The following is a 10878-nucleotide window of genomic DNA, read 5'->3' on the forward strand; positions in this document are numbered from 1 at the left end:
TAGAAGGTGATTAAGCCATGATATTGTTAGAAGAGATGTATTTAAGACAATATATATGCCATTATTTTAGCTGGAATAGTTAAAAGTGTCAAAATAGAGGGACCAAATTATGTCAAAATTAAAGTATCTGAGACATAATCCTAGATTTTAGCATAATAGAGGGACCAAGAAAGAAAAGAGAAAGAAAGGATAGAAAAACAAATAAAAGAGAAAAGATTTGTGTTATTTTTATTTTTAAGTTTATAGTATTAAATATTTATTATAAACTAACTTGAGTTTTAGAATGTTCAAAAAAGATTCTATATTTCTACATTGTATTTAAATTGTTTTCTTATGTCACATTTAGAAAAATTCTAAATTTTTTATAATTATACATAAATAATGTTTTATATAGAGTTTTATAGGTTAATGTTTTTTTGGTAGTGTTTTGTGTTAATTAAATTAGTTATTGAATAAATATAAATTTGAATTTATTTAATCCCTAAAATAATTAGTCTGCACAAGCAAATTTAATGTCCATAATTTTCTATTTTAACAATTGAAAATATATAATATGTATCGTAATTTATGTACTCAAAAGAGTTTCCAAAATCATCATCATACATGTTTTGCATGCAAAAATCCCTTTTGCACAAAATACTTAACATTATTTAAAATGATTGATGCAATCGACTTGATATATATAGTCGATTCTAATTAAAATGCTATAATACATTTGCAATATTATTATAATTTCATTTAAATATAACCATTCATAATTATAAAAGAAATTGTAAATCCCCAACTTCAGTCAAGTAATCAATTAACTCAATAAACATGCAAACTTAAATTAACATTGATTTATTTTTTAATTCTATAAATAAGGTTAGGAAACCATCAATATGTAACTGATATTTATAAAACTAAAACTAAATAAATGAGATACATGATAATTTTTTATTCTCATTTGTGAAATTAAAAAAACTTCACTGTCACAGTATCAAATAATAATGCTATTTTAAATTTAAGGTTTTATATTAATATAATATAACAAAAAATAATTTTAATTATATATTTTTTAGAAATATGGATATAAGGAAGAAGCACATATTCAGCCATTTCCATCATTATTCAAGGCAATACTTGGTGCAAAAATGCCCCCATTTCACCACATTTTTGCAATGCCATTTTTCCTCTTGACATGGCACTGCTTTGCTACTCCCTAACAACTTATCTGTACAAAACAAAACGTCTAAACAGCTTTTATATTCCCCTACATATTTAGGGAACCTCTCTGATTCTCCTTTTTAATCTCAATTTAATAATCATTTTCATACTTTACATGCTAAGCATTTACTGCAAAACTGGCCCTTGGATAGATAGATATATATAACAATTTACTTACACAAGCAAATGGGAACCGGTAGCTGTACCTGATAGTATTAATATTATATCCTTCAGCTGTAAATTTCTGCACCCGGTTTCATGGTGGTTGCTTGTATGTAGACAAATAATCTTTGAAACCATTTTATATGCTATCTTCGTTCGAAATCATGTTGGACCAGATAATCTCGATTTCAAGCGTTCTCGAAGACCCGTCTTTGTTGCTATCATGGTTCAGGCTGAATAAACCGCTGTATACTCCCTCGGTCACGACTTTGTCTATTTGTATAGTCACTCTTCCTAGAGTTGTCTGAACATCAGCAATCAAAATGCAAAACATTTGGTCAGAGAAAGATCAGAAATATAACTATTCATCTGAGCACCAAGTATCACCATATCAAGGCTGCAACAACTGAACTGTAAATTCAGCAGAACATCGGAAATTTTATTTTACCTTCCCGAAAGTATTTTTGCTTTTGCAAATGATATGGAGTTTTTGTCCCTTTGGGGGCACGTCAAAAGCCCATGTAAAGCCTTCTTTCCATTCTGGAGAAGTACTGTGGCTCACAACCTAGTAATCATGCAAAACAACTAATGTTAAAGTACAGGCTTCGGTTGTAATAAAATAATGTAATAACATAACAAGTTTCAGACAAGAATCATGGCGCAGATTTGAAAGCTATGCAAAAAGAATTGAGATTCTAAACTTGCTAATAAATTCTTGTTCTGAATAAATGTTTCTGGAGATATTTACTGAATAAATGAAATGCTAAGCACTGAGTTTCTGATAAATTTATACCTGCAAACTTCAAACTTTTTGAACAAAGAGAAACTAGAAAATCTTGATAAGTTGATGAAGTCATGCATGCCACAAATACCATATAAAGTGGAAAATGCAGGAGCCATAAAATAAAATAAAAAATAGTAATATGCCAAAATCCCTATTTTCTAAACTCTAGCAAATGGAAATCAATGCATAGCTATAACTAAATTAGAGACCAAAAAGGGCTAAGACATGGAAATTTTCCCAAAATTAAGAACAAGATACATTTTATATGGACATAGACCAATCTATGGACAAGAGGATATACAAGGTTTCTTTCCAACGACTTTTAAAAAGTTGTTACCTTGGTTTGCCTGGAAGGACCACTCCCTATTGTCAATCGGCAAAATGCATTAGTGGCTCCCATGGTTTGCTTTAGGTTGTTCCCCCGCTTGATGGTAACAGTCAAACACCCTGGTAAGCAGTGCAATAGGTTGTCTGCTCTCTCATGGAAGCTCGGAGGACAGGTTTTCATCAGCATTTGCAAAATAGGAATTGCTTCAGCTGCAATCATGGACTGAGATTTCGCAATTTCTATAGGCATGGTTGACCAAGAATGTTTTAACAAGCACAGGGTGTCTAATACAGCTTCCTGGGCACCCTCACTCCCGGACTTCAGTGCTCCTATGAGATGGGGAATACACAAGGTAGCCGCTTCAGAAATATGGAGCTTAGGAAAGTTGGCAAATATCACATTCAATGTTCTCAAGACTTCTTCATTAATAGTTGCAGCAGACCACAAATCTCTCTCTAGGGCAGCTGCACAGCAAAGTGACTATGTATTTCAATATTAAAAAACAATGTTGAGAACCAAGACAGGAATTTGTGCAAAGAGAAAAGTAAGAACTTGAGCTAGATATTGTCTGTTGGCTGAAGTCTTTGAAGTGTAAAATGGTCATTGTATAACATGAGGATAAGAACTTCAGACAGATCTGAATTGAGCCAAGTTTCAAGCAAATGTAGAACGTTTCAAAATGAAACCAGCAAATTGTAAAAGCAAGAACAAATTGTTGCAACGTTATATCACCTGTCAATGATCTGATGAGCTCATTTGATACATATTCCTGAAGGGTGTGATTAGAGAATAAGAATTTGATAAGCAATGCTGCCTGCACAGCAACATCAGCATTAGGAGAAAGCAGAAGTTCCTGAATTACTAATATGCCACCGGCTTCAGCTACAGCTCGCCTATTAGTTCTACTCCGCATAACGAAGTTTTGCAATGCACAAATTGCAACCATTTTCATGTCTTCTGTTGGCTGATCCTCGAGTAAGCTTACAAGTGCACGACATGCAGAAACAGAATCACTCGCTCTAGCATGTCCTTCATGCTGGGAGAGGTCTCCAAGAGCTAAAGTTGCAAGGAGCCTCCCAGACTCAGATCTTGTCTGTGGGTCTAACAAATACTGTGCTAAGGGTGCAATGGCATACTTAGAAACCTTCATCTCTCGTACCCTTACATTGTTAAATAAAGCTTCAAGCAGTCTTCCGGAAGCTTCTTCACATTGGTGAGATCTTAGAAGATCCAACAATGCATCTATAGCTCCCGCTTCAGTCATTTGTTCAACACTTGAAGGATCGCTCCTTTCATGGACGATTAAGGCATTAAGAGCAACAGTAATGGTGCTCTCAAGTGTGGAATGCAACATTTTGACCAGAACAATTATAGGAACTTTAAAATAGTACTCGGCATTGAAACGCAGAACGTTGGAGAGAACCAAAGCAGCTGATTCCCAAAGCACATGAGGAGGAAGAGGATCATCTTGAATAATGACTTTTGCAAGCTCAAAAATACCTCCAGCATCAGCAACTGCCTTTGGCCAACTTGAAGAGATCTTTTCCAAAGCTTTAATAGCTGTTTGCTGCAGATTCAGTATACCAACTCCCGCAAGCTGCACAAGTGGCACAACTGCACTTTTTGTCGTGATGTCTTGCTGAAAATGTTCCTGTGCAAGAAGATGAGTCAATAGTTCAGTTCCAAGTTGCTGGATAGCTTGCGATGGTGATTCCAAAAATGAAATCAGAGGTTCAATGACTTGACTGGGAGTCAATTTCAGAGTTGCAAGGCTTTGCGGCTTCTCCAAGATATTTACAAGTGCTTGCAAGGCACTGTGCTGTCCCCACAAAATGAAATCTGGACGAAGTAAAACCATGAAAAGAGGCTCCACTATTTTTGCAGCATCTGAACTTCTAGCAATGGCATTATTATTTGTCAAAATCCGGAACAACTCAGCAATTGAGGAGCACAATGAACTGGACGCAAGAGGGAGTATCTCAAGACAATTATCAATAACACCAGCTTTGACCATGTCTAATTTGCGCGGTGTGCAGTCTTTCCCCAACTTTATGAGTGCACATACACTGGCCTCAATAATCAGATGGTTTCTCCCAGAAATCAAGCCAACAAGGAGATCCACAATGTCATATGCTGCTGCAAGCTCCACATGCTGCTCATCATCTAACAATCTCTCAAAAGCACAGATTCCGGACTCCAAAGCTGCACAACTATCAGACTGCATTAGAGAAATAAGTGGCTGTATGCATTCAGAGGCTAACGGATTTGATCTAAATTTAGAAATTCCAAAGAGAATAAAACAAAGTTGTGCAGCATTCCTTTTCAATTCCAAAGATGAAGCAGACAATAAGATTTTGTATAGACTCTCAAGTGGGTTTCCTTCAACATCGGTCATTATAGCTGCTTTTGAAGTATTTCCTGAAGTTAATTTGATCAAGGAAACAAGAGCAGCCTCTTGCTCACTCTCAGATGTAGCAGAAAGCATGTCAACCAGTGGTTGTACTGCCTGCCTAGCTAATTCAGAATCTCTAACAGTTTCAGCATCAAAAATTTGATGGAGAGCCCTTGCAGCACTGAATCTAGCGTTTTTTGAACCCAGGCGCAGAACAGCTATAAGTTGATTCAATGAGCTAAGCGATGCTTCATATCGAATAAGATCCTGATGGCCAAATAATATTCTTAGTAATTCACATATATCAGCCTCTGTTGAGTCTTGAGGGCTTAAAGATAGATATTTTGTTAATGCATCAAGAGCTCCAGCTTCACCCATAATTAATTTATTCGTATCGCTTCCATCTGCTATGCGGGTTAAGAGTTGAACAGCAATTGGAGGGGCTCCGGGCCTATCTGGTATTGGTTTCAAGAGATCCACTAAAAGAGGAATAGATTTCCGTGCAGCAGAGCCAACTCTCACATCTTCAATTTCAAAAAGAGTTTCTAGAACAACTTGACCCGGATTCTGTCCTAGAGAAAATTCTTTGGACAAAGCAAATAAGTTAGGCATATCTGATTCCATGTATCCAATCAACGTTATCAACCCAGCAATCGCACCTGAATTTGCAATGATAAGATTTATTCCCTTGCTCCCACTACAAACTAGACTAGCCATTGCCTGAGCAGCAAAGTATCTGTCAATAACCTCTTCAGATCTCAGCAGAAGAGCAAGCGAAGGTATGATACGCATGGTTTCAGGAGACAAAACAACATTTTCTTCTTGGAACAAGATAGCCAGAAGCAGGGCGCTAATCCATATACCTTCAGTATCCTCAAGTTCTGCCTGTAAATACACAGTTTTTAGCAAGGAACATTATGTACCAAGCATGATTGTACATCAAATCAACAACAAAATTAAGCAAGGATTTTAAGAGCAGGGAATTTATATCACATCCCATCTATTTAAAAAACATGTTCTCACTTTCACTCCACAATCATGTCAGCATTATATTCTTCCTCACTTTTTCTCAATTTTATGCTGTAACATCCAGAAGATACCTTGGTCAGTTTGTTATACGCATCTACAATCATGGCATATTTCGCTAGCAAAAATGTACCTTATACTTGTATATAAGACATATAAGACAACACTTGGATAAGCTCCAGAAAAAGAAATCTGTACTGCATATAACAAGAGCAAAGTGTAACTGAAAACCTATTTAAAGTTGGTGCAAGTATTTAACCTTGCAGATACTTTTATACACTCTAGTCTGTGAGCATAGTTACATGACAGTATAACATTAAGGATCATTGGCCCGAAAATTGAAAAGGAAAAATGAACTAGACTTAACGCATCTCACACTATCCCTCCAAATTTTGCTTATTTAATTATCAAAGACCCATATTTTAAGCTATGCTAGAGAGCCGATAAGTATACCTTGGAAGTCCTTTTCTGAAATCAATCAGAATAAAAGAAGAGGTAGTTCGGCATCTATTCCAGAGGTGGATTTTATATAGAGAGAGAGGGAGGGGTGGATATACCTGGGGATTGGAAGCATAGCTTGCAAGCTTGCCAGAAAGCACCTCAAGTCCACCAGCTTCCATTATGGTAATTCTGTTTTTCGAAAGGCAGGAAGATAGTATTGACAATAACCATAAAGCAACAGTTCCACCCAATATAGTAGCTGGATCAGGAACATCAAACTCCTTGCCTTCCTGGAATGCAGTTCTCTCAATAAAGTCTCTTGGGGCACTGACTTCAACTTCTAAAGAGGTACATCTCGAATTCCTCTTCACCATTTCCACTAAAGCTTCTACTAGAGGTGTTAAGCACCCAGATTGATCAAGTACATCCAATGACTGCTGTTTGTGTTCTTTCACACTACATGTAAGAAGTGCAGCCCCTCCAATTCTGACTTCCAAACTAGTAGAATTCATTGTTCTATTGGCTAGTGAACCAATAGAACTTGATCTTGCAACCAACAGATCACTGAGAAGAACTGGTTGCTCCCTGCAAAGCCTAGACAAAATTTCTATGGACTTATCTTGCAATGCAGGAGGCCCCTCAGCAAGGCATCGCACAAGAGGCTCTAAACTTGAGGGAGACTCGGCAAGTGCAGACCAAGGTGTATAACTTAAATTGATGCCCTTTTTTGTTCTACACAAGAGTGCAACTACTTCTAAAGCGTCAGCAGCATCAGTGGTGTCCATAGTCATTGCATTTAAGGAATCAACAAGTGAAAGAACAGCAAAACGACACTCAGAATTTCCCATAAGCACGTCACCTACTGGAAAATACTTGAGTAATTGATGAAGAGCCCTTGACGCATTCTTCTTACCTTCTGAAGTTCCATCTCCGAGCACTCTTGTCAAAGCCAAAACAATATCTTCAGCCAGTGCTTCTGCAGCAATATGGGAATCTGAGAGAAGATTGGCCAAGGCAGAAACAGCTGTTTCAGCAGCACCTATGAGCGAAGTTTTTGTTAATTTAATTAGAGGCTTGACATCTGCTGCTGCAATATAAGCCATTTTATTAGCAATTTTTGACTTGGTTGGGCGAGACAGAGCACCCAATGCTCGAGCCGATTGTGTTGCAACATCTTGAGTCTTGCTGGTCAGAAGCTTCATACAAGGATGCACAATTTCATCAGTTGCAAGACTATCACATATGTCTTGTCTTGTGCTAAATAGATCAGCTAGGACAGAAGCTGCATACTCTTGAGTTTCTTCATTTGTGGAGTTCAGAACCTGAACAAGAGATTTCAGTCCTTTGTTAGCAGCAGATCCCTTATGCACAAGATCCTCATGCAGTGCCATTGTGAGTACGTGGCCCAAAACTCGAATTATATGGGCCTTTGAGCTTGGAATATCTCCCAGGAGCAAAGCTAATAACTGATTAATAGTGGCAGAATCAGCTGTTCGGACAAGCTTCGTAAGAGCCTTAGCTGATGCTTCTTGCCCTTTTGGGCCACCAATTCTTAAAAGCCATAAGAATGCTGGTACTGCACCTGCACTTTCAACACAGGCACAAATATCTTCACTGTGACAGCATAAATTCCATAGAATATGAGCTGCATCCTCCCTAGCCTTCTGAGATCCTGTCTCCAATAACTGCACCAATGGAGGAATCCCACCAGCAGCAGTAATGGCCCACTTACAGTCGACAGCCTGATTAGTCAAGATGGCCAACAACTGTACTGCATACTCTTGGTGCTGTTCACTGGATAGGCCCAACAATGATATGAGCAACTGAATACCTTCTCTGTTACCAATAGCTTCCCAAACACCAACTTTATCACAGCATAAGCTGGTTAAATAAAGTATTAGATGTTCATGAACATCAGCAGCAGCCATTGTTATGAGCCCAATAAGCACCCGTTTTGCTTCCGCATGATTGAGCCATCGTGAGAGGTAGGTGTTACCATACAAGCTTGCCATGGCCTCAAGGATACGATCTTGGACTAGTTTATTATCACAAGGCTTGAGTAACATAACTAATACATCCTCTACTTGTGCTACATCAAAGGGTTCCTCATCGAGACCAGAAGTCTGCTCAAACACCATTAGAGCATAAGCAAGTGCTCCTACTATGTCAGCAACAGGTGCAGCTAAGCAAGAAGATCGTGATAGTTCTCCAAGATACAGTATCAAATCAGACATCCCTCTGCAAATATTTGCTAAAGCATGTGTCGCATGTCCCTGCAGAGCCTGGGCATGCTCTCCTTGCATGCACTCTTTAGAAGGAGCAACTACAGCCCCAATGAGAATATGAACACCATTCGCATCTACAATGGCCTTCTTTGCTGCACTTGACTTTAAAGAAAGAGCTTTCAAAGCATCGGCAGCACTTGCACGGACAGAAGTATCATTATTCTGACCTACAAGATGAAGCAAGACTTTAACAACTCCAGAATCTATTACTTTTGGGATGCTATCACTGAATGCCAACATCAACCGGGCCAAAAGGGAAGCAGCATTGGATTGAGCAGCAGCATTATCAGAAGAGAGAAGACCCACAATGATATCTACTCCTCCAGCCTCAAGTGTAGCTCTCCAATAGCCATCCTTCTCGCCACAGAGGTTCCTCAAAGCTCCGGTAACAAAACCTTCTACCACTTTGTCCTGTTTGTTTGTTGGACTGAGCTGTTCCCATAAAGTTGACACTACACCTTCTGTAACAAATATTTTCATACCAACATGATCATCTGAAAGACCACCAGACGAAACTTCAAATATTGCCTCTGCTGCTGCCTTCCTGGTCTCAGTTGATTCAGACTTCAAAAGTGAGAGTAATGGAGGAATGCATCCACCTAGAAGCACCTTTAGCCGTAAGTCCTCATCTTTGCATAACACAGTCAGGATTGCAGCAACATTGAGTTTTGCTATAGGGGTGCCACTCCTAAGAATGGATATGAACAATGGCATTGCTTGGCCATGTGAACCAATAAGTGCTCTTGCTTCCTTTCTTGCTCTGGCAATACCCAGCATCTGTGCTGTTATAAGTTCTTTCTCACTTGGTGAAGACATGTTGGCATGCAGTTGCTCGATAAAACGAGCAACTGTACCCACTGTATCATCAAGGTCATCCGCTGCAGTGATTCCATATGATTCCCTAGATGTAAACCACCAATTCATTTGTCCACAATTAGCATTAAAAGAACCGGAAAATCCCAAAACACTTAAAAACATCATAATAAAAGAGAAACTATCCCAATTCTCATTCTATAGAGATGATCTCTGCAGATTCATAGTTAGATTCATTTCTTCATCTTCATCGGGATATTTTACTTAACTCGCCAGCCACATTAGCTCACCTCGGCTTAGAAGAAGATGAGGGTCCACAGTCTTGCGGTTCAGGGGAGGGAGACTTTGACATTACCAACAAAACCCACTTTAGCTTGCTCCTCGGTCTCCTGCAGAATCAGACAAACAAATATTCAACTAGATGACTGCTGGATCAGTCCATCAAAAAGCCAGAAAGTTGTCACATATAGAACACAACGTTTTATTCTAATAAGCTTATTTCTCATATAAATCTTTGTCAAGAAGTTCACAACTGTGTTATAGGAAATTATCAAGTTCACTAATCCACCCCAAAACCCTATGATTACAAAATCAATAAGGAGGAGAAACAAAAAATGGACTATATTAGACAATTCCCAATTTCCCAGATATGAAAATTACACAGCTGATACATAACCAAATATAATCCAAATTCTGCATCTTCAAAAAAAAGTAAAATAAAGCAAAATTCAGCTGTCAAAATCAAAATGATACCTTTAAAAAAACTTACCTTTGCTAAAAATGAAAATGCTGAAGGACTCCCCACTTTATTACTAACACCAAACCCACCTCCTTCTCATCCCAAGAAGCATTATCGTCACTTTAACACTTCACCATTGAACCCAATTTTGCCCCAACATAACTAAAACCCAGAAAATGTAGTAATGCTACTAGGCTAACTCACACTTCAAAAGTAAGTAAAAGCTTTTGGCTTTCTTATTTACAAAGTATCAAAAAAAAAAAAACCCAGATTTCAAAAATGGAAATTGAGTGACAGAAAAGAATCAGATCTTGAATATCAATTTATTCAAACCAAAATTAAAGAAGATGATAAAAAAAAAAAAAAAAAGAGAGAGTATTATTACTAGTAATATTCAAATGAAATATTGATGAGAAAAAGAAAATTGAGAAAGAGTACGGAGATCAGATCAAAATGAGGAATTAACTGTATCCAACGAAAAAACAAGTGTCCTTTCCTTAACTGTCAAAAAATTAAACAAATAAAGAAAAAACAATTTTCCATAAAATGGAAAAACAAGAAAAGGAAAACAGTATTCCTAAGATACCTTAAAATTCAGTGTATGATAATGAAACCCAAATGAAAGCTACTCCCAAATCAAATATAAAACACACAGAAAGAGAGTTATCATAAAGAGTTCACAAATAGAGAACAGTTAAAAAA

The 10878-nt window shown here is 37.6% G+C and overlaps 1 protein-coding gene across 1 annotated transcript; it reads right to left on the minus strand.

The window, feature by feature from the left end:
* Positions 1-1072: 1072 nt before the first annotated feature.
* Positions 1073-10508, minus strand: LOC105773297 (protein CELLULOSE SYNTHASE INTERACTIVE 3). The gene is made up of 7 exons (XM_012595051.2): positions 10207-10508; positions 9728-9826; positions 6456-9525; positions 3213-5757; positions 2490-2944; positions 1817-1933; positions 1073-1672 (listed from the first exon to the last, which is right to left on the minus strand). Exons 2-7 carry the CDS (start codon positions 9787-9789, stop codon positions 1508-1510), a joined length of 6414 nt encoding a protein of 2137 aa, XP_012450505.1. The 5' UTR covers positions 9790-9826; positions 10207-10508; the 3' UTR covers positions 1073-1507.
* Between the last annotated feature and the right edge of the window lie 370 nt (positions 10509-10878).

Source organism: Gossypium raimondii, chromosome 6, assembly GCF_025698545.1.
Source record: "Gossypium raimondii isolate GPD5lz chromosome 6, ASM2569854v1, whole genome shotgun sequence".
NCBI classification, from domain to species: domain Eukaryota; kingdom Viridiplantae; phylum Streptophyta; class Magnoliopsida; order Malvales; family Malvaceae; genus Gossypium; species Gossypium raimondii.

Coding starts and splice junctions, on each gene's coding strand:
- LOC105773297 (XM_012595051.2), bottom strand. CDS start 9,789: ATGTCAAAGTCTCCCTCCCCTGAACCGCAAGACTGTGGACCCTCATCT. Junction 2,945..3,212: donor GCTCATCAGATCATTGACAG/GTGATATAACGT, acceptor TTTGCTGTGCAG/CTGCCCTAGAGAGAGATTTG. Junction 1,934..2,489: donor GTCCTTCCAGGCAAACCAAG/GTAACAACTTTT, acceptor CATGATTACTAG/GTTGTGAGCCACAGTACTTC.